Source organism: Rhinolophus hipposideros (assembly GCF_964194185.1).
Source record: "Rhinolophus hipposideros genome assembly, chromosome: X".
Classification (NCBI taxonomy): Eukaryota; Metazoa; Chordata; class Mammalia; order Chiroptera; family Rhinolophidae; genus Rhinolophus; species Rhinolophus hipposideros.
This window is the reverse complement of record NC_138046.1, coordinates 26,887,875-26,912,116: the sequence shown is the minus strand read 5'-3', so window position 1 is coordinate 26,912,116 and position 24,242 is coordinate 26,887,875. Positions and strand designations below refer to the sequence as shown.

The window sequence follows — 24,242 nt, the reverse complement described above, 5'->3', positions numbered from 1 at the left end:
TGATTTCAGCTTGGGGAAGAAGGACCTTGTCTTTCCTGAGCTTACTGATGGATGGATGGTTGGAGGGCGTCAGGCAGGCTGGGAGGTAGGAGGGAGGAAGTCACGACAGCATCTTGGGAACAGGGGAAGGCCAGCTAGGATTTCTCAAGTATCACAGTAGAGAGCTTTAAAAATGTGTACCTTTTACTCCAGGATTCCCCTTCTGGAAATCTATCCCAAGGGGAAGATCGTGGATGTGAATATTTACCTTAAGGATATGCAATGAAGATTTTTTTAAGATTAGGCCAACCTACCTAAGTTCATCTTTAGGGGCTTGGTGAAATAATCACAGTACAGTCATATAATGGGCTGCTCGGCAGCCATTAAAATCACACAGTTGAATATTTCAAAGTATGAGAAAAATTCTAATGTGTTCAGTGTAACAATTTAATTAAAAATTTAAATTAAATTAAATTTAATTTAAAAACAAAATAAAAAATATATTAAAACAGCTTTATTTAGGTATAATTGACACACAATAAATTGCATGCTTTTAAAGTGCACAACATGAGTTTTGACATGCATACACCAATGAAACCATCACCACAACCAAGATAGTGAACATATCCATCACCCCCAAAATGGTCTTTGTACTACTCCTGATCTCTCCCTCCTCTCCCCATTCCCCCAACCACTGATCTGTTTTCTGTGCAGTATGATTTTTTGGGGGAAAATAACACATACACATAGCTAAATGCTCAAAAACAGAAAAAGATATCCATTCAAACATTATGGAAGACAATTATGGAGAATATCTGAATTTTCTTTTGTGTGTGTATCTATTAGCTAAATTGTATATGATGAATACGAATTGCTTTTTAATAACAATAAGTCATTAGAGTTATCAAAATATCTGCCACAGATAATTGACAAAGTGAACATAGTAAACTTAGCACACAGGCATAGACAAATGCCTGTTGAATGGGACATTTTCTGGTGGTGTGGAGTTGCTTGCAAATGCATTTGTTTTTCATGGTGATGTCTATGGTGATGATAAATATGTGGGTGATAGCCAAGGGGGCTTTGACTCTAAGGTGTGACTCCTCTGGTGAGGATGACTGTAGATGTGGTGGTGGCATTTGGGATAGTTGTTGTAGGGTAATGACTAAGAGGTGATGGCTGTAGGAGTGATGGTCATAAAGGTAAGGGCATCAGTGGGGGTGAGTGGCTCTAGTAATAGTGTTTATAAGGGTAATGACTGTGAGCATGGTGGCTGTGCAGTTCATAGTAGCAGCAGTGAGGCAGATAGAGGAAGATGGCTGAGGGGTGTTGACTGTAAGGGTAGTTGCTCTAACGCTGATGGCAGTGAGGATGACTGCAGGGGTGATTGTTGCAGGGGTGATGGCTATAGGGGATGATGGTTGTAGGGGTAAGAGAATTGTGAGGGTAATGTCTGTAATGTCCGTAAGGGTGACAGCTGTAAGGATGATGATGACTGGAGGGATGATGGTTGTAGAGGTAATGGCTGTAAGGTGATGGCTATAAATGGGAGTGATGGTTGTAGGGGTAATGTAGTGGTAATGATGGCAGTGATGAATTTGGTGATGCAAAGTGACCAGGAGCATTGGCCCAATAGGCAGAGAGATGGTTCAAATTCTGGTCAGTGAGATAAGAGGCCTGAGCAAGCCATATGATGTCAAGTTGATTGGCTACCTCTGAAGAGACAGAGCAGATGAATTGCTGAGGATGGACATGAGATGGCAGGATAGGGACTTTTCTCTGCTTGTTCAATCCAAGAGCCGTCTGCATCAGAATCTCTGGAGACTGAAGCTGGGACTTCCTTCCTCTCTAGGGGCCGACAGGGGCTGCGATTGCTGTAACAGCAGGTCACGTGGCAGGGCTTCCTGTATGCTGCTGCTGCAGGGTGTACATGGCCCTCACCCCTAAGCTGCCAGCACAGCAGTCAGAGTGCCAGCCAGAGGCTCGGTCCATGCCGTGCCCCCTGGACGGTGCAGACGAAGCAGAGCAAGAGGTCTCTGCATCTCAACACCTAGGAGAGTAAGGACAGAGTGTCACCAGGGCAGAGGACAATGTTGCGCCGAAAGCCCTCCAACGCCAGCGAGAAGGAGCCCACTCAGAAGAAAAAGGTGAGGACCATCTCTGGGAACTCACTTCTTTGTTCCTTCTGCTCATTCAATCCATCCTCTCCAGGACTTGTAGAAGTGGGAAGAGCCAAAGGCCACATGTTGAGTCTGTAGGCAAAGGCCTTTCTTCTAAGGACAATGGGATGGGGCCCAAAGGTTTCTAAAATAACAGAAGTACAGAGGATACTTCCAAAATTCTAGAGAAATGGAGTTACAGAATAGACTCTTAAAATTCTAGAGTTATAGAACTCAACCCTACAATGATGGGATAGAGACTTAAAATTAGGGGCTAGAATCTTAGATTAGAATTTGAGAATCACAAAATACAATTCTCAAGTTGAATCCTAAGACTACTTCATTGTAGCTCCCCTACACTGGTCCTGCTACCGTTTCTGCCTGAGCATGACTTCTCAGGACCCATCTCACTCAAAGGGTCCTGCTGGGCCACCCCACTTGGAGTCATGATGCTCCTAGGTCCCCTGCCCTTTGACTGTAGCCGGGACTCTGCTCACTTGGTTCAGCTCTGTTGCAGCTCTCCTGGCACACTGGCAATGAGACCAAACTGGACATGGGGAGGAGGGCCTCCAAACCGGCAGTGGGATGCAGGGGGCATACAGGCTCTTCCCACATGGGAAGAAATTATCGTGAAGAATGAAAAATGAAGCTGGTGAGATGGGGAGTAGGTGTGAGGGCTAAGGAGGAAAAATTTAGGGGGGATATTTTAAAGGCCAAGAAGCAAAATGTCTGCCATGGACAGCAGAAGTATTCATCTTCCTGGAGCGGAGGCTGGACTAGAAGATTCCTTGAAGGTTATGCCAGATCTAGGTTTCTTTATTTGGATTTGAGGATTTCTAGACTTAATCTTTTATTTGATTGTAGACTTCTCCCAGGCAATTAGGAACAACATCCCATAAATCCAGCGGGATCCTAGGACCATCCTAAAGCAGGCCTGAACCAGATCCAAGAGGCCCAGGTCTAGCCTCAGGCCAACGTCTGGGGCCTCCAGGCTCCCACTGTTTCCCCTAGAGCTCAGTCTAGGTGCCTTATGGGGGAACCCCCTTGGCAAGTGTGCAACTCCCAGGCCGAGGCTGAGACAGCTGAGAAGCTGAGCTTCAGGTCATTGGCGTGTGCATCTTGCCTCATCTCAGGTCCTAGGGTGGGTGCCACTTCCAGCTGTACTCTCCCCACCCCAGCTGCTTCTCTAAGGCTGCAGTGGAGGTGGGTGGGGGTGGGGAGAGATTTGTGAGTTTTCACACAGGCTCTGTCACCTGCCTGTCCAAGCCCTGCGTGGCACTGAGCCGAGCAGATTTGCCATTGGCTGTCTCTCCTTGGGAGAGACAGTCTGCTTCCCCTTGTTCTCCGCCTAATGGGGGTGGGAAGCCAAGACTGCTCTAGACACTGCTGGGCCCCAAACCACATGGGAGCTGAGCTGGAGGAAAGAGTCTGAAAAACAGCTGACACTTTGACACTGGGACTTTGTGCCACCGCAGGCAGAGGTGTCAGGGGCACACAGAAGGCAGAAAAGTTCCCATCATGCTTCTTCACCTCCATTATTCCAATTCTGTGCTTGGTGGCTATAATTTCCCCCAGGCCTCTCCCAGGAGAAGCAGGCCCATGTGGTCCTCTAAGGGAGGGTGGTCCAGGGAAAGCTCACTCGTTCCTGCCAGAGCCTGGGCCAGCCTCCAGAGTCACTCTCCAAGCCTCAAACCTTGGAAGTGCCCTTAGAAAAGCCAAGGTGTGCTTCCAGAAGGTGGAGACAGTAACTTCCCTGGGTCTGAAAGCAGCGAGCAGCCAGCTCGAGCATTGTGACCCTGGGCAAGTTCCTTCCCCTCAGAGGGTAAGGTGACATGGTAGAGGGAAAAACACAAAGGTAAACAACGCTTCTCTTCCTCCTGCCCTTACTCCTCTTCCCAGTCCTGCCAAATGGCAAAAGTGCTGTGCAGGGAGCAGGAAAGCAGAGTTGAAATACTACCAAGTTCTACATAGCTGTAGGACCTGTAGGACAGTTCATTGACCTTCTTTGGGCCTCAGTTTCCCCATCTCAGAAAATGGGGATAGCTTCTGATCTGTCCACTCAGGAGATTGAGGTCGCATGGATCATCTGGAACAATAAATATGAGAGTCGTCTGTCAAGTTCGTGCATGTGCACACAAGGAGGTGCATGTTGTAGGCATGAGTGGGGGTGGGGAGCACAAAGCATAGAAGAACAAGTATGGGTCCCAGCCCTGAAATGGAAAAAAAACAGGACTTAGTAGCACTAAGAGCCAGAACTGAGTGAGAGCTCATCAGGTGCCAGGTGTTGTGCTGTGCACCCCACCCATCTCTGAGCTGCTTGGCTCCTCACGACTACCTTGTTAGTTAGGGACAGATATTGCCTTTATCCCTATTTTATGCCCAAGGCTCAGAGGCTTACCCAAGTTCACATAGCTGGTAAGCTGAAGAGCAGAAATCCAAGCCAAGAATGGTCAGTCTCGAGAGTGTTAAACCTTTCTCCCTCTACGCTCTTGTCCCCTACTGATCTCAAAAGCACTAATAAAATCTGATGAGCATGAAAGACTCGACGTATCAGTAGGAGAGTTCTGCAGGGCAGATCCAGATGGCTGTGGAGTGAGGGACCTTCCAGGCAGCAAAGCAGAGGCAGGAGCAAGCCGTCCAGGATGGTGGGGTCAGGATGTGGTACCTATTTGTCATCACGGGAGATTGGGGAGGCCCCTGAGTGGAGGGTGAGGACATACCGCTTGGCTGCCCTTTGCAGAGTTTTGCCTCAATGGAGGTCTTTCTCTGTACTCCCTTTGATCTGTTAGAATGTAGGAAGTGGACAAGGGTTTGTCCTGGGACCTGCCTCCCCAAAGGATTGTCCTACCCCACCTCACCCCTAATTTCTACCATACCCCAAACCTCCTACCCAGGGAAATGGAGAGGAATCTGGGCTCCCATTCAAGTGCTCAACTGTTCCCTCTTTCCAATCTCTCCCTGCCCCTTTCTACCCCAATCCCAGCACACTACATGCCCTGAGCTCCCTTCCTACAGAATGCCTCTAGCAGGACACCACCGCCAGTATGCACTTTGTGTTACCAGTGGCTCCTCATTTCCCACAGCCTAATGCCCAAGTTCCTTGGCATTGCTGGCAAAGGCCTACCATGGCCTTTTCTGCTCTACCTCCCACCCCATGCACAGGCATACCCACCATTCCATCACCATGCTGGAACATCCCTAACTCTCACTGTCATTTAAACCCTTCCCAGAAGCTCCTGGAGAAATCCTGGCTCCCCTGCATGGCCCAGCTCAAATTCACCTCCTCCTCCATGAAGCACTCCTGAATACTTCCTCCTCCATGCTTCCACCGCTCTCCCAGTAGCTCCCTGCAAATGCCATGTGAAGTCACCATTGCACTCAATCCATTTCTATAGTGGGGGTGACATTGTAAGCTCTGAGCACAGCAACACGCACAAGTCTCAATAGTCACAAACATGGGTTTGAACGCCTGCTCTTTCTGCTGCCAGGTGTGTAACTGCCTAAGGCATTTCATTTCTGAGTCTCATTCTCCTGAGCTGGGAAGTGGGGCTGTAAGACAGGGCTGTGGTAAGTTTGTAGTAAGCTGGCACACATGAAACACTTCAGAGGGTGCCAGGCACAGAGGAGGTATTTAACCCCTGTTTACTGGATTCCCATGCATGCACGGGCCAGTGTCTGGAGCCCAGAGAGTGCTAGGTATATGACTGGTAAAGAAATGAGTTGAGAGTGTAGCTGTGGAGACACCTGAGGAAAGCCAAGCTTGCTTAGGAAACAAGGTAAGATGTTACCAATGGGGCACTGTGAGGCTCTGAAGGGGTAATTGGGGGAGGCTTCCTGCAGGGGACAGTGCCTTCAAAACTGGATTTGAAAAACCTGCTTATCGAAGTATAATATTCATACAAAGTGCATAAATCATAAGTGTACCACTCAATGAATTTACATAATGAACATCCCCGTGTAAACAGCACCTAGATCAAGAAATAGATCACTTTCAACATTCTAGAAGCTTCCCTCATGCCCCTACAGTCCCTACACACTCCCTTTCCCCCAGGGTAACCACTATCTTGACTTCCAATAGCACAGATTAGTTTTGCCAGGTTTTGAATTTTCTATATGAAGAACCATATAGTATAGTATGGTGGCTGGTCCCTTCTGCTCAGCAGTGTATCCGTGAGATTCATCCGTATTGTTGGGGATAGCTGTACTAAGCTCATCACTATGTCCTAGCCTCTTGTATGTCTCTGCCACAATTCATGTATCTGTTCTACAGTCGATGGGCATGTAGGTTGTTTCCAGTTAAATTGGATTTTGAAGGAGTGAAGAAACTGTGGTTCATAGAAGCGTAGAGTGTTCCAGGTGGGGAATACCCTGGGTAAGAGCCTGGAAGTGGGTCATAGGAAAAGCTAAGCCATACACAGACATTTGGACATTCGCTAAGGGGTGGCTGTGTCAGGCACTCACTTCCATCCTCACAAAAACCCAGTGAGGTTGGTGCTCTTGCCTTCGTTCTACCCCTGAGGAAATGGAAACCCAGAGAAGCTGAGGAACTAACTCAGCTTTACACAGCTGGTCAATGGCAGAACCAAGATTTGAACATTTGCCGGCTGACACCAAATGAAGAGATTGAGGTTCAGGGAGATTAAATAACTTGCCCAAGGTCACACATTCCAGAATTGAATTTAGCAACATCTGATGCCAGAAAAGTAGTTCTTTCCAAGAGGCTCACATGTTCCCCTTAAACATGAAAAATTATGGTTTGTTCTACCACCCCCCTGGGCAAGACCCCCAGGGAGGCCTCGCCCCAAACAGAGGCCAGGCAGAAAATCCAAAGGGGCTCAAAGATTTCAACTCATACCTTGTTGGGAGTTCACTTCAGAGATACCAGAAGGTATTCAGGATATTTGGGGCTGCCCCTGAGGTTGGAAGTATGCTGAGCAAAAGGCCACTCTGGCCAGCCCTGACCATGGTCACCAAAAGAACTTGTGTAGCCCTTTCCATGTCCCTGGGCTAAGGATGGGCAAGCTGAGCCCAAGTCCCAACACCACACCCATGGCCCTTTTGAATGATTTCCTCCATTTTGGGCTAAAGCTGTGACAGAGAGTCCATAACACAAGGTGCCAAGAGTCAAAAGTCCCCCTTTCAGCCCCCAGACTGCAGATTAATGACAGGAAAAGGAAAGAACTGCGATTAGAGAGCAGCCTGGCAGTGAGTTTACTCTGCCCCAACAAAGCTCACTCCCAACCCCATGCTTGCCCTCCTACTTGCTTTACAGGCTTGGCAGTCCCTCGGGCTTTTGGGGCGACTCTCAGCCTCCTGGTTTTAAGGTGGTGGAGGGAAGGTCACGATAGGCTCCATTGGCCTATAAATAGCAGGCTAGCCTGCCCTCCTTGGGCCCAAGCCAGCCTGGTGCCCACCCTCTCTCTGTTCCCTCTTTTCCAGGCAGTAAGAGGAGGAAGTTATCCAGGCAGCTGCATCCTAGTCATACAAGAGGAGGAAATAAATGGAAAGTGGAGGAGAGAAGGGGGAAAAAGGGAGAAAAAGAGGAAAGAATAGTAGGTGTGGAAAACCAAGGAAGGAGGGCAGAGGGAATGCATGGGAACCAGAGCAACCACCCCATGTTTTCCCCTCCCCACTCGTGCCCCTTTTCCAGCTTCCCAACATAGCACAGAAGAAGCTTTCTGACGGAGGCTGCAGGTGCCTCACCCAGGAGGCCCTTGTCGCGGTCGTGTCTGCTTGGCCTGATTGCTGACCTAATTTCTGGTCAGCTAGCTTGCTGCAACCTCTAGGAAGGTGTGGCCCCTAACCCTGATTGCTGACGTACCTTTGGTCAAGACTACAATAAAAGTACTCCATTGCAGTCCCCAGTAATTGGGGCCAAATGTGTGTGGGTTGGGGGGCAGGTGATATTGCCCCTGCCCTGAGAGGTTGTCACTGGACCCCCCTTTCATAGGAAAGAGGATGTGAAACTTTCAGCTTTGTGCGGGTTGAGGCTTCAGTTCCTCAAGCCCTTATCTCCTCCTGTGTCTGCAGTCTATCCTGCTCTATCTGTCTGGTCATCTGCGAACCCTGGTTCCTGTCTGTATCTGTGGACTTGACTGTTGGTCTTGATTCAGGTTCAGCCTCCACTCCTTGTGTCTACAGCCTGCCCTCTTCCCTGCCTGGCCCTGCTTTCTGCTGCTGTCTTGGCATGTGCACGCATATCCATTTAACAGAGCTCATTTCCTGAAAACAGTCTCATTAGTGCAAACAGTAGGGCAGGCCTAAAATTCCAAACACTGGCACACAAAAACAGTAGCCAGCTCATCACATTAGTAGCTAAGGACAAAAGCTGAGATAAAGAAAAAGAAAATGGCAACTGTCTTTTACGAAATTACCACCAATCATTTGTGTGTCAAATCTGTGGGCACCTTCTCTAATTGCCTCTGCTGTCGTTTTCCAGAAAGCCTAATGCCAGGTCTTACCGACTCCTGGAGGGAATGTTTTCTCTTCTCTGGACACATATTCACCAGGCTTGGGGCCCTAATGTGTTTACCACCATTACTGTGATGGGAGACCATGCTTGGAGCAGGCCCAGAGCATGGAGGCCGGGCTGTGGGGTTTGGGAGGACTTGCTCTGTTATATAAAGGTGATGCTATTGTTTGTGCAGAGGTATGCCTCTAGGAGGAGATACGAGGTCGGACAATTAAGTTCACGAACTCATCCTAGAAAAAGTGCTCCAATACCTCATTGCTGAACATCACTAGGGTCACCTTCGAAGTACTCCCCTTGGGAAGCTATGCATTGACGCCAGCACCTGGTCCACCCTTCAAAGCAATTTTGGAACTCTTTTTCTGGAATGGCCATCAGAGCTGTCGTCACGTTACCCTTGATGTCCTGAATGTCATCAAAATGTCTTCCTTTCAATATTTACTTTATCTTGGGGTAAAGAAAGAATTCATTGGGGGCCAGATCAGGTGAGTAGGAAGGGTATTCCAATACAGATATTTGTTTACTGCTTAAAAACTCCCTCACAAACAGTGCCGTATGAGCTGGTGCATTGTCATGATGCAAGAGCCATGAATTGTTGGCAGAAAGTTCAGATCGTCTAACTTTTTCATGCAGCCTTTTCAGCACATCCAAATAGTAAACTTGGTTAGCTGTTTGTCAAGTTGGTACAAATTCATAATGAATAATCCTTCTAATATCAAAAAAAGTTAGCAACATCATTGCAACAAGTTCGCGAACTTAATTGTCAGACCTCGTTATATGTTTACTCTGACTAGTTTAGTCTTTTACTCCAGGCATCTGGGACCCAAACTTTAAGTACTGATGGAAATGTGGGTTTAGTTGGAGGTCTAACAGAGGTCGGAGGCTCCTGAGGTCAGGAGCTTGCTCTGGGGCCAGGATTAGGGTCCATTCTCTGCTGAAGTACAGATGAAGTCAGGTAGCTCCAAGGATATCTTGGCGCTTCACCTCATTAGCCCTGGGACCTCAGGTTTCTGCCCAGGAATAGCTCCTTACTCAACCAGCCATTTTAGTACCACTGATTGCAATTCCTCTGCTTCTTCCAGCTCTCACTTCAGCGCTCCAGCAGTTTCAAGGATTTTGCCAAATCCAAACCCAGCTCCCCAGTGGTGAGCGAGAAGGAATTTAATCTGGATGATAATGTAAGTTTCAGAGACTCCTAGGGGGAGTCTGGCAGGAGGAAGAGGGGAAGGGAAAGAAGAGTTTTAGGATTGGTGGGGCAAAGTCTGCTTAAGTGCAGAAAGCCCACCTCTCCCACCCACCAAAAACCTGGGCCCCTAGAACTCACCTGCATTGTTTTCAGTTACAAATTAATAAGGCCGAGGATAGAACTGGTGCTAAGAGAGAAAGGGATGGGAGCTTCTCATTCCCACCCCTCCATCCTCTGCCGGGATCTGAAGGCCTCTTTCTGCACCCAAGTCTTGGACCCAGGCAGAGTCACCAGGGTCCCGGGACCTCCTTCTTTTTTTATCACAGATTCCAGAAGATGACTTAGGTGTCCCTAACCCAGAGGATGCTGGGAAGAGTGGCAAAAAGCTGGGGAAGAAGTGGAGGGCCGTGATTTCCCGAACCATGAACAGGAAGATGGGCAAGATGATGGTGAAGGCTCTGTCAGAGGAGATGGTGAGACTTGGGATTCAGGGAAGGGGGTGGGGACAGGGAGGACAGGCGTCACTCTGAAAGGCCATGAATGTGGCCACCTTGATAGCCACTGCTCAGGTAGCACGCCTGAAGCCCTGATTCAATACAATAAGGAAGGTCACATGGGAAGGGAGTTCACTTAGCCATGGACATGGCAGCAAGACACCATGGTCCTGAGGGACCAGGGGTGGGGTCTGAAGAGGGATGAAAGTTGGGGTAACAGAAGCTTCCTAAGAAGGCAAGCCTGAGGAGAGTGAGCAGTTGAAAAGATGAGACAGCCTGAGGCAAAAATCATCAACCTCAAAGTTTTGCTTGGAACTAGCCCCTGGGATTGGACAGGCTTGATTTGAAGATGGGCCCCTATGAGAGAAAATTAGAGAAGGCTGGCTTTGCCCAAGTGGGAGGACTGGACAGACAGGTATGAGACAGGCACAGCCAAGTAGCTGAAGTCACAGTCTGGTGTGCTCATGGTTCTTATAGGAGGCCCCGAGGCAGTGGTGTGCTACAGTCAGCTCCTACGGGCTCATACCAGCTCAGGACAGCAGTTGGTCCAATTGTCAGGAATTTTGTGAGTCAGGTGTGAAACACAACATTATTGAAAATTAAATTATATGAACTTAGAATTAAATACATTATATTAAAAATAAAAATAATATAGTCAATCCTCAAAACTCATCACTTCTTAATTCTTGGACTGCCTTGCATTATTCTCTATACCTCTGAGGTTATTTGCATCTATAGTCTCTGTGTGGAAGACATAGCCTATGATGGTGTGCTGCTTGGTCACAGTGGTAGAATGACATTGGCAATGATGGGGAGTATTTACAACACAGGAATTGGTGAGTGCTACACATCAGGCTTTTTTTTCCCAAAGAGGCAGTTATGAAAGAGTTACCTCTGCACTGAGGTCTGCTGAGGTGGGAGAGCTCTGGAGGCGCATGCATTGCCTTGCCCCTCTCATCTGGAAACTTGGAATGATCAAGCATTTATCCTCAAGTGAGGATTGAATGAAATGACAAGCGTGCCTGTCACATGGGAGCACAGTCAAAAGTAGTAACTCTCCAGCACTATTGTCTGTTTGTGTCCTACCAACAGCTGGGAGCCCAAGCTCTGCATGTACATTGGCACTCTAAGCTGACAAAGCACATTCACACCACACTCCAACTGAGCCTCATTCTGTGAGGTGGGCAGGGCAAAGACTGTCATTCCTGCCTTACAGAAGAGGAAACTAGGGCTCTAAAAGTACCGTGCAGCCTGTAAGTGACAGAGCTAGGGCTGGAGCCAGGCCCCAGTCCTCTGCCAAGCCCAGGCCATTTCCTCTGCACCCAGGGCTGCCACATGTCCACTCCAGTCAAGGGCTTCTTAGAGCTTCCTGCCTCCCCTCCCCTGCAGACAGACACTCTGGAGGAAGGCTCACCCTCCTCAACATCTCCAGACTGCAACCTGGACAGCCCTGGCCCTGAGAAGATGGCGCTGGCTTTTTCTGAGCAGGAGGAGCGTGAGCTCCTGGCACTCAGCCGCCAGGCATCCACAGGTGAGTAGAGGAGGTGAGGGAGACTCCTGCTGAGTCTGGAGAAAAGGACTGTGTTAGGGCCAGGCAGGTTGCTGTCTGGGAGGCAGGGAGGTAAGATAAATGAACCTTTATGGTTTGCCTGCTGGGAACTTTCTCTGCCATCTTCACATTAAATCTTCACAACAACCTCATGGGTCCAGTACTATTATTATCCTCACTTCACTGACATGAAAACTGAGACTCACGGAGGTTAAGTGACTCGCCCAAGGGGATGTAGTCTTGAACTCATGTCTGCCTTAGAAGAGCCTCCACTTGCTGTCCCCAGGCCCTGGAAGGCCCAAGGGCAGAGGAAGGGCTGCATTACCTTCTTGGACCAGCCCACCATCACTCTTCCAAGGGGAGCTAAAAGCTACAGCTGCCTGGACTCTGACATTCCAGGCTTGGGTGGGAGTAATAGATCTCTAGCTGTGAAGACTCAGCCTCTTGCACCCCAGACCTTGGTTTGCTGGGCTCAGGGCACCACTTGGCACCTTCTAATTGTCCATGGGGCTGGACAAGAGATTTTGGCAGCCCTGCCTGAAAGAAGGCCTTCGGCCTCTGGGCTACAGACTTGCAGAGGCACTTTCTCATGCTTCAGGCTAGTTCCAAGTTCCCCGTTTTTTCTCTCATTCCTCAAACATCTCCCTGCCCCCCGACTGAAAGCCATTTAAAATGCCCCTCATCCTGCCCTTCCCAGACAGAAAGAGCTCATCTGAGTTTCCGGGTGACTATGTAACTAGACACGGAGTCTTACTAAGTAGAGAAAGTAAAGTATTAATGCAGGGTGTGGCTTCTTGGGTAGGAGAAGCACTGGAATAGAAGTCAGGAGACCTGGAGTGTAATCGACCCAGTACAGCCAATTACAAGATGAGAGGACTTGGGCAGGTCACTCAGCCTGTCTAGCCTCAGTGTTCCCCTGTTCATTGGTGTGCTGGCATAGTTGGTCTCTAGAGGCCCTCCCAATTTTCCCATCTTTGGTCTATGAGCTATTTCTCCTTCTGTGGTCAACTGTTCTCATGTGTGAAGCTCCAGAGGTGAAGCTGTACTTCGGTAGGATGGTCCAGGGGACAGGTCAGAATCCCTGCCACAGTGTGAGACTGGACAGCACCCAGCTTTCTTCTCCAGCATGTAGCCCTGGGACTTATAGACCCTCTGGAAGGCACCAGCTGGACATAACCCCAACTATCTTAGGACAAAGGTGACCTTCCTCCCTGCCCGATCTCCTGCAGGCAGTGAGATCTGCAGCCCCAGCCAAGTCTCTGACAGCTTCAGGGAGGAAGCACCTGCCCCCCAGTACACAGGGCCCTTCTGTGGCCGCGCCCGAGTCCACACCGACTTCACTCCCAGCCCCTATGACCACGACTCGCTGAAACTGCAGGTAAGATTGGCATCCGGGCCCCACTTGAGCCTGGCAGTCTGCACCCATAAAGGAGTCTGGACTTAGCCAGGGTAGGACGGTGTAAGTGGAGGCCAAGGGACCACCCCTTGTCTCTCTGCTAATCTGCTCTGCTCTGCTCTCCTCCCACAGAAAGGAGATATGATCCAGATTATTGAAAAACCACCCGTGGGCACATGGTTGGGCCTGCTCAATGGCAGGCTGGGCTCTTTCAAGTTCATCTACGTGGATGTGCTGCCTGAGGAGGCCGTGGGGCCTGCCCGCCCCAGCCGCCGACAGAGCAAGGGCAAGAGGCCCAAACCCAAGACTCTGCATGAGCTGTTGGAACGCATCGGCCTGGAGGTTTGAGCTTAGGCTTGCATTTCCATCTAGAATCAAGGGAGGCACCCTTACCCCAGGGATGGGAGAACGGGCACGTTATCTATGCGGGGAAGGAAGGATCCAAGGCAGGTGTGGCTTGTAAGCGGCCACACTGGTAATCTGCCTCTGCCCACAGGAGCACACATCCACTCTGCTTCTCAATGGCTACCAGACACTGGAGGACTTCAAAGAGCTGCGGGAAACACACCTCAACGAGCTGAACATCACAGACCCTCAGCACCGGGCCAAGCTGCTCACGGCTGCCGAGCTGCTGCTGGATTACGACAGTGAGTGGATATAGGAGCTGGGTGGGGGTCCACTAGCAGTCAAGGGAGGAGAGGCCTCTGCTCGAGCACCCTGTGCAGTGGGGAGACACTTTCCACACTTGAATTCCAGTCTCGGGCAAAGTTTGTAGGGAGAAGGGATGTAAGGGATGAGTGAGCCCCATTCCCTTTGAGATCTAAGGGGAGACTTAAGGCCAGACAAGGTAAGGCATGGACTTGAGGCCTCAAAACTGGGTGATGACAGAGCCAGGATTCAGGGGCAGATTTCTTGGCTCCTGCCTTACTGCTGAAGAAGTTTGAAGTCCTGTGCCTGAAAACCACAAGAAGGGCAGAGGTGGTGGTGGGTGCCCAGAGGTAGAGACTGCCTACAGGGTCCCTACCCCCAGGGTCCCTATCCCTACACAGAGCTCCCTGGGGTTTCTGACCGCCTGCCTGCTAAGGCCCAAGACCCCATATTCTGTCTCCCACCCTTACCCGTGGCAGCGGGCAGCGAGGAGGCAGAAGAGGGCGCTGAGAGCAGCCAGGAGCCAGCTGCACACACCGCGTCAGACCTCAAAGGGGACATTCCACGTGACTCGGGCTGCTTCGAGGGCTCAGAGAGTGGACGAGATGAGGCGGAGCTGGCAGGTGCTGAGGAGCAGCTACAGGGCCTCTCCCTGGCTGGGGAGCCTTAAGTGGAGGTGGCAGCGGGCTGAGGCTGGGCCCCCGAGCAGCACAGGCCATGGGGATGGGCCTGGCCTCCCGCAGTGGCCCGCACTGGAGGACTCGCACTGAGCCAGACCCTGGTCCCCCCACTCCCCAAGCGCCTAGGGCCACAGAGACTGGTCAGGGTCTCACAGGCTTGGCTGGAGTGGATGAGGAGACGCTGAGGGCACATCCCACCTGCCTGCCCCCTCCCTCCACCAGCTACTGACAGCACAGCCCTCTCTGGCCACTGCCACAGCAGATGAGGCACAGAGGAGCCTCCCCACCCATGTCTTCATCACCAAGCCCTCCAAATTCTCCTCGACCCCACAACACCTTCCCCTGTGGTACTGCTCGTGAAAAGGGGGCAAATCAGTATTTCAGCTCAGTCTCAGGATACTAGGGAAGCTGGCCATTTAAAAGGATTCCAATTAATCACGGGTAAATTCAGATTGTCCTCAATAGGTTTGAAGAAAGCCACATGTACCTTTCCTACTTTCCTTCTTAACTTTATGAGAGGTTTAGCCACTAAATCACTATGTAACTTGAACCAAGTGCCTTCTCCAGTCTGGGTCTAGGACTGGTTGGGATTAGAATGGATAGATGCTGAGGGCCTTGCCAACTCTCATATTCTGTGACATTGAATGTCTGCTCTCCTGTTACCCGTGGCCCAAGACACCAGTGGGGTTTACTGAGGGGGCTGGAGGAATCTTGGGCTTCCAAATAAAACGGCTCCTCCTGCTCATCCATTCCATACCTCCCCACGTAATTCAGGCTAAACTGCAACGTCCCCAAGCTGAAAACAATTCCCATACCTCATACAATGTGCACCTTCCCCTTCAACTCCTGGCTTTCTCAAATGACATTTCCCCCAAAGACAATGGAAGATGGTCAGACATTGTTTCCATGGACAGAATGGCCCCTAAGAAGCCAGATGCGAGTCTGGACCAACCGGACCTACTTGACCTTTTGTATGGGCCCTCACAAGCAACGAAAGCACCTACCTGACAATGGAAAATCCACTATCCCAATTTTGCTAACGGTTTTGACGTACCCTGAGCTCCACAAGGGGAGGGAAAGTATCTATTGGTGCAATCCTCCCTTGACCCCAGTACCAAATCTGTGCCCTGATTTCCAGAATAACCTTCCTCCGGGACCAACTGACCCAGGGACAAAGAGCGCCCACTCCATTTAGGACTCTGGCCTAGTGCACACACTGCTAGGCCTACTACCAGGAGCTTTGGTAAAGCTAGCGTGGGGGGAGGGTTTGGTGTAAATACGAAGGGGGTGGAGGGAGACAGGTTGGCAGCAATAAACATAAATAGAATAAAATTACTGTCTCCAGTTATCTTTCCTATGGAGAGAGGGTTGGGGGAGGGACAGACAGACCAGTCTTCTTCAAAGCTGGACACAGCAAAATGTCCTCTATTGTCCTTTCAGGGCCATCTGTCCCTTCCCTAAAGATGCTCAGTGCCCTTGACCCTGATGACCTAAAGCTCCAGTTTTAAGCCTTAGCTGGTTCTGCCTTTCCCGGAAATCAGCCCCCCTCAGAGCTCAGGCTCCCAAGGCCACAGCCTTCCTGGGGTCTGAGAGTGGAAAGTAGCTCTTTCTCTCTTCCTAGAACTATTCATTTAACAAGAGCCCTGAAGACCTCTACCCCAGTGATGAAGGGCCAGCACTAGGGACTGTCCAGGGTCCAAGAGGGGGAGATTTGGATTCAGCTAGGCCTTTTCTCTGAGGTTGCCTCTTCCTGGGCCCCATCCTGTGCCCACTACAGCTACACCATCTCCTGGGAGGTGCGATGGAGACAAGACCCCTGGTTTCCTTTGTTTCTGCCAGCATTAACTGCATTAAGGAGGGCAAACTGGAATGAGATCTGCCACCAAAGTAAAGACAAGTCCACTCTGCATCCAGGCCTTGTTCTGAGCTGCACTTGTCCCACTGCCATTAATGGCTGCTGTCAGGAAACTGTTAGCATTATCCTCATCAAAGAAACAAGGTCGAGCCCAAAGAGCCTCAAAGCCCTAAAGGTACTGAATAATGGCTGTCATTTAGTGAGCACAACACGTGTGTCAGGCACTAAGCACTTTGCATTTTTTCTCTCATATAATCTTTTTTTTTCTTTTTTTTAATTAAATTTATTGGGGTGACAATTGTTAGTAAATTTACATAGATTTCAGGTGTACAATTCTGTATTACATCGTCTATATAATCTTAATGGTATCCCTGAGGTAGGTACTGTCATCTTCCCAATTTACAGAGGAGAAACTTGAGGCTCGGACAAGTTGAAGGAGTAAGAAGTCCAACAAGCTTTCAGAGGACGCCCAGCCATCTGGAGGGCAATCTGACCCTCTGTACTGTGCCTTTGACACCCTTTAACCTAGCCATTCCCCTCCAAGGATTCGATCCACAGAAAGAGCCATACAAGTGCACACAGATATATGGACAAAAATATTTGTGACAGCTTTGTCTGTAAGACACTGGAAACAACACAAATGGAGAATTAGTTAGAGACATTATGGTCCATTCACAAAATACCATGCAGTCATTAAAGATGATGTTGTAGAAAAATATTTAATGACATAGGGAAAATCTTTGTGATTTTTTACTGTTTACTTTTAAATCTTAAAATTATACAAATAATGTACAAACATTCTTGTTGTAAAAAAAGTCTGTGCTATAGAATGGGGAAGAAGTGAGTGCTGAAACATTATTTATAGGATGATTCCATTTTTATTTAAGAAAAAGAAAACATACACAAGAGAGGTCTGGACCAAATGGTTACCAGTGGTAATCTTGTGAAGCAAGCGGGGTGGAATTGGGGGAGTGATGGGGAGAAGTGTTCACTTGCTACATTCTTGTTTTATTTCAATTGCAAAAGTATTATTTTAATATATATTTTAAAAGGGACGATATTTTAATGCCAAAAAAAAAAAAACTAAATGAATCAATAGGTCCAAGCCTCTGGTTTCCAATTTGGGGTAGTAGCAAAGTGATTATCCTGCTGCCTTTTAGCACAAGCTTCTGAAAATATGGGGAGCGGAGGGGTGAATAATGCCCAAAGTGCTTAAAATCCACATACATCAAGGAGACCTTATCAGAGGAGACTCCTAACCTTTTTAAAACCCCTGTGTAATACCTATCTATTAAGTCTAAGCTGGGGAAAAGAAAATATCAGAAAAAGAGAAATTAGACTGAGAAAAGGATGCTTTGAACTCCTCCCCTGCCCTGGGGAGAGGGTGGGAGGTGTCTCACAGCTACTGGGCTCGTTTGGTCTATAGGTTGAATACAGGCTGAAAGTAGATAGTTGTGCGATGATTGCAGGACTTCGGGAGGGGCAACAAGGAAATGTAGAGTGCAGGCCAGAGCCTGAATGGCCAGACAGGCAAAGCCAGGCGGGGCTATAGCCTAGGTCCCAATGCTCTTCCTCCAGGGCTGCTGGAACCTCCTCCAGCCTCATGGACACCTAGAGGATGCCAAGTGGCTCCCTAAGCCCAACAAACCAAGGTCTGCAGTCCAAGAGACTGAGTCTTCACAGAGGGAGACCCTACACCCCCACCCCCAGCCCAGGATGTCAGAGGGTCAGGAAGCTGTAGATTTTAGCTCCCCTTGGAAGGGGGGAGGTAGGCTGGTCCAAGAAGACAACAGGGCTCTTCCTCTGCCCTTGAGTCCTCCAGACCCTGGGGACAGCAAGCGGAGCTCCTCTGTGGCAGGTAAGGCCTACCAGTTAGGAGTTAGGGCCTACCTGAGTTCAAGTCTTGGTTCTGTCACTCAATTAGGTAGATCATCTTGGACAAGTCACTTAATCTCCTTGAGCCTCACTTCCCACATCAGCAAAGTTGTGATAACAATACTAGTAGCCACATGGGGTTGTTACGAAAACTGAATGAACTAGTGTATGTAAAATACCCATAAAATCAATGTTCAGCGAATTCCTAAATCTGCACCATGCTGCTACCTGCTTTTCACTCCCTTCAAGACCCATTTCACCTCAGACCCCTGGTTAGTGTAGTCACCAAGAGCAAAGGCTTTGGAGTTAAAGTGTCTTCAAATCTTGGTTCCATCACTTACTAGTTACCTGACTTCAGGTAATTATGTATATACACATTTCTTTTCTGTAAAATAAAAATAATGATCTATATTACAATATATAAATGTATCAAGTTAACACATTGCACACCTTATACAGTGTTATATGTTTATAGTATCTCAATTTAAAATATTTTTTAAATAAAAATTAAATTTAAAAAGAATAATGATCTACTAATACCTACCTCTTAGGTTTGTTAGAGAAATAAATTAGATAATGCTAATAAAGTTCCTGGCACATAGTGACAATAAATGGTGGCTTTTGACTTTTTGTTACCTCCAGAGTACTAAGCTCAAGACTAAGCACAAAAGCCTGTCGATGTGTACTTGTCTGCAGACTAACTGCTATAGCCCAGAGACAAATTGATATCCAAGGTCCTGGAATTCAGGGTAGAGCCTGCCAGCTTTGGCGCCCAGAGAGGCTGGTAAAAGAGAGAAAGCCCACCTGAGGAGCCTGGAGCAGCCTGGCTCTCCCCCGCTCAGAGCACAATGATCAGCCCTGGGCATTAGACTTGTTTTAGGCAATTCCCTTGGACATCCATGGGCTGCTAGAACAAAGAGGATAAAGGCTAGATTAAGAAGAAAGAGTTGGAGTCCAGCCAGCTCCTCCCCAATTCAGGGTTAGAGGCACCTTCTCCCTGCTGAACCATCAGGGGAAGAAGCTGAGGACATCAGCACATTCTAGCTAAACTATCTCCCATTTCACTTGCTGCCTCTAATTCGCATGACCTTGCCTTAGACTTCCACAAGTAGGTTCTGATCAGCACCCCTAAAATCCTGCAATGAAGACTCTCGCCTCCACTTATTCCCTCTCCTTCTCCCTAAACCCTATAGCAGTGTCATCTGACACAAGCCCCTGCCATTGCTTCCTACTCTCACTCCTGGAGACCCCTGCCCAGGTTTTTCACATAAATAGAGGCTGCAGTGGGGCCATTAGAGATCAAGGGCATTAAAACCAAAGCAAAAACAAGGTTTCTAAAGGGAAGAAAGGGTGCTGATCACTGTAGTCTCAGTGAGATCCAACACCTTCCCCCCTGCCAAGTCAGGAAACTGAGGATGAGGTATGAGGTTTCCCAGCTGGGGAAAAGAAGTAGCTCTCCCACCTCCTTCACAATAGAGGCTACCTTAGCTTCTCACACAACGTTGGCCTCATTCTATATTATTCAGCCAACAACACAATCAACAGGGAAGGAACTACCTCCCCTCTAGACCCAGCCAAGGCTCCTCCTCTAGGAAGGCCTTAAATAAACGGAATTCTATAGTACTTGATATGTAGGCTTCACCTTTTCCTATAACTTCACAGTTACCAATATAGCATTTGTATACCATTGCCTCTGGGACCTGCCAGGGATAGCGTCAGCAAGAGCCCAGGGCAATGGACCTCACAAAGAGACAGCCAACTTGACTGTGGGAACCCGACAAGGCAACTTCCTGACTTCCTGTGCTAAAGAAACCCCACCATCAGTTCAACTTAAGTGCAGGGGTCTGGATAGAGAGTTAAGAGATTTAAGTTTAAAACAAAAACCCAACAATCACCTCCATTATCAGCCCGACTATTTCCCTCTGTATGCCTAAAATGGAGACAGCATTGGTCAAATTCACACAAAATAGAAAAAAAAATCCTAAAATCATTGCTCATTCTCATCTCACAAGAGAATGGAGTCAGCAATGCCATTTCTCCTAAAGTTAACTCTAGTACATGGTCAGTTTTTAACAAGCATTTACTGAATGTTAAATACATGAAAAGCTCACTTAATTCAAGCGACACTTGGAATTATTCAAACCTCCTTTATCTGTCTTTACCTGGGTTATGTGGGAGAGCTCTCTGGACTGGGAGTCAGGGCTTCTGGGTTCTGGTCTTGGCTCTACCAGTAACTGTCTGTGTGACCTATGGTAAAGTAACAGACTTAATTTGATGAGAGAAAGAGCAAGAGCAAGTGAAAGTGGTATGGACTACATAATCAGTATGTTTCTTACAGTAATGTCATTCATCAGAGTCTGGGTTTTGTGGCAAATAATCATCATGTCTCTAATTTGCACACAAAGCTACAACACTTTTAGCCACTTTGGAACAGCCAAGTAGCTGAAGATGGGCAGCAGCTGGCAGAAAAGGCAGTGAGGTGGCAGGCTTGAAGAAAGTGAAGGGGCATGGAATGTTAGAAAGGTAATTCTACTCTGGGTTCCAGGGTGGTAAAACCACTTCTAAATCATGGCCTCCTCATTTCCTGGCCCATGGTGGAGAATGAGCTATCAAGCTTTCATTTATTAACTAAGTAGAAAACCCCCTAATACCAGAAGAAAAATAAACACAGGACTTGGACAGCCAGGTCACAGAATACAAATGGCAAGAAACATAAGGCAGAGGGGAGGTGTGGAAAACATTTAACCTCATTATTAATGGAAAGAATAGAAATTAAGTGACACTAAGATACCAGCTTACTACTATCAAATTACCATGTTTAAATGAGATGTATTGAAACAGGCTCTCTGAGACACTGCCGGCAGGACAAACTGGGACACACTTTCTGTTAAGTAATTTGGCCATATTTGTCAAAAGCCTTTAAAACAGCACTCACTTTGACTCCGTAATTCCACTTCTAGGAATCTATCCTAAGGAAATAATCACAGATATGCCCATTAAAAAAAGTTCATCACAGCATTATTTATAATGATGAAAAATTGGAATCTCCTAAATGTCTGACAATAGGGGAAGGATTATGTACATACCGTGTTTCCCCGAAAATAAGATCTAGCCAGACCATCAGCTCTGATGCGTCTTTTGAAGCAAAAATTAATATAAGACCCGGTGTTATTTTAATATAAGACCAGTACTCTAATATAACATAACATAATATAATATAATGTAATGTAATAATATAAATAATATAATATATATATAATATAATATAATAAATATAATACCGGGACTTATATTAATTTTTGCTCCAAAAGACGCATTAGAGCGGATGGTCCAGCTATGTCTTATTTTTGCGAAAACACGATCTTATGGAGTCATTATGAAGTATTTTCAAATAATTTCTAATGATATGAAAAATTCTAAGTAAAAAAACAAACAGAATTACAAAACTATATTTATACTTGAATTCCAGTTATGTTTAAAAATATACATGTACCAAAAAAAGACTAGAAAGAAATACATCAAAATATTAACAGTGATTATTATACCTTGGTAATGAGTTTACAGGTGATTTTTAAAAATCTTCTTACTTTCCCAATTTTCAATAATGGGCATGTGTTACGTTTAAAATTAAAAAGGACATCAAATGTGTGAGGGAGAAGGTTTGTTTATTTTCTAAGTTTTCCAGATACTTAGAGTTAGATAGGGACATTTGAGATAATCTAGTCCAATGGTTCTGGACCCTATCAGCTCCAGTCTTCCCTTGGTATATACAATATTTTGTAATGCACCCTTTGCCACCTTGAAATGAATTTCATAGTTAATATAACCTGCTTACACACATCATTTCCAAAAGAGAAATATAATACACGAACTATAATATAAAGGAGAAATAAAAGGAAGGTAGTTTATAATAAAATAATGTGTATTTCAATATGCAAACACCTGGGCAAGACTGTACTAAAAGATATAAAAAAGTAGTCAGATGCTTCCACTTACATATGTAGGTTCACTCTGAATTCAACTGCTAGAAAGGAAGACTAATGCAGGTACAGGGGTACCTTGGTTTTCTAACGCAATCCATTCCAGAAGACAGTTCGAGTTTTGAAATGTTCGAAAACAGCCGACAGCTAGGCCTCAGGATCTTGCACTCAGCAGAAGCCGCGTGACATGTTTGACTTCCGAGGCGAGTTCGAAAACCGAAGCATTTACTTCCGGTTTGTAAACCGAAATGTTCCTCAAAGGAGACGATCAAAAACCAAGGTACTGCTGTACGTTGTACTGGCAACTTAAAAATCCATGAATGGTGGCCAATACATGGAAACAACTGAAGTGTCCTTTGCTAGATGATTGGATAAAGAAGATGTCATATATATACACAATGGAATACTACTCTGCCATAAGAAAAGATGAAATACTGCCATTTGTGACAACATGGATAGATCTTGAGATTATTGTGCTAAGCAAAATAAGTCAGAAAAAGTCGAGAACCATATGACTTCGCTCATATGTGGGATATAAAACTGAAAGCAACAAAGGAACAAGACAAACAAATAAACAAAAACTCATAGACACAGACAATAGTTTAGTGGTTACCAGAGGGCAAGGGGGAAGGGGCATGGCAGAAGAGGGTAAAGGGAGTCAAATATACAGTAATGGAAGGAGAACTGATTCTGGGTGGTGAGCACACAATGTGATATATAGATGATGTAATACAGAATTGTATACTTGAAACCTATGTAATTTTACTAATCATTGTCACCCCAATAAATTTAGTTTTTAAAAAAAACAAATCCATGAATGGCATTACTATTGGTGACATGATTTTCAAAAGTCATAACACTTGGCAAAATTCTGAAAAAAAATACAGTATCATCTTCCCTCAATTCATACAATGGTTGCATTCCTGGAAATTCAGTGTATATATTAAAACTGTGAAAACATATTTTGTGCTTAGTTGCGTAATAATTAGACCCAGTCAACTACACTAGGTTTTTCAACCTATATTAATGTCCTATAGGCCATTTGAAAGTCTACGAATACAGATTTCTAGTTCTCATTCCTTTGTCATATTTATCCAAAATATGAAATCTACAATGACTTCCTGGGCTCGCATCCTTTAAAGCTAATGATATTCAGTTTTTAGCCTTTGATTCTATTTCTAAAACCTGTCACCTAAGAACAGCAAGTGATTCCTAGAATGTATTTTCAAAACTGACACAAATGTTTTTTGTTTGTTTGTTTGTTTTAATTACTGGAAGCATTGCTCTTCTTTAATAGCACCAAGGCACAAGAGCAAATTATCATTTTATAAAAAATATTTACCCATATGACCCAGCAATCGCTCTCCTGGGTATCTACCCCAAAAATATAAAAGCATTTCTCTATAGAGACACGTGTACTCCAATGTTCATTGCAGCTTTGTTTACGGTGGCCAAGACATGGAAACAACCAAAATGTCCTTCGATAGATGAATGGATAAAGAAGTTGTGGTATATATACACAATGGAATACTATTCAGCGTTAAGGAAAGATGATATAGGAACATTTCTGACAACATGGATGGATCTTGAGAATATAATGCTAAGCGAAATAAGTCAGACAGAAAAAGCAGAGAACCCTATGATTTCACTGATATGTGGTATATAAACCAAAAACAAGACAAACAAATGAGAAACAAGAACTCATAGACACAGACATAGTTTAGTGGTTACCAGAGGGTAAGGGGGGTAGGGGGAGGGAGATGAGGGTAAGGGGGATCAAATATATGGTGATGGAAGGAGAACTGACTCTGGGTGGTGAACACACAATGGGATTTATTGATGATGTAATACGGAATTGTACACCTGAAGTTATGTAATTTCATTAACAATTGTCACCCCAATAAATAAATTTAAAAAAAAAATATTTACTGTGGTTCTTTGGTGATTTTCCTTAGCCAGGCCCCAGCCTCAG

The 24,242-nt window shown here is 46.6% G+C and overlaps 2 protein-coding genes across 4 annotated transcripts in view; one reads left to right on the top strand and one right to left on the bottom strand.

Annotated features, from left to right (window-relative positions):
• Window positions 1-24,242, bottom strand: part of ZDHHC9 (zDHHC palmitoyltransferase 9) — a 99,000-nt gene that overhangs the window by 22,874 nt on the left and 51,884 nt on the right. The window contains exon 10 of one of the 3 annotated variants that reach the window (XM_081042926.1): window positions 1,814-2,029. The exons of 1 other annotated variant lie outside the window; for it this stretch is intronic. In XM_081042926.1, the coding sequence (XP_080899052.1) occupies window positions 1,943-2,029 (87 nt within the window). In that variant the 3' untranslated portion in view covers window positions 1,814-1,942. Of the gene's footprint in view, window positions 1-1,813; window positions 2,030-17,119; window positions 20,538-24,242 lie in introns of those variants that run through there. One more of the 3 variants, XM_081042927.1, reaches the window with a different exon arrangement.
• SASH3 (SAM and SH3 domain containing 3) lies at window positions 1,919-15,870 on the top strand. The gene is made up of 8 exons (XM_081042923.1): window positions 1,919-2,126; window positions 9,690-9,785; window positions 10,120-10,266; window positions 11,677-11,818; window positions 13,066-13,214; window positions 13,365-13,574; window positions 13,729-13,879; window positions 14,360-15,870. Exons 1-8 carry the CDS (start codon window positions 2,070-2,072, stop codon window positions 14,548-14,550), a joined length of 1,143 nt encoding a protein of 380 aa, XP_080899049.1. The 5' UTR covers window positions 1,919-2,069; the 3' UTR covers window positions 14,551-15,870.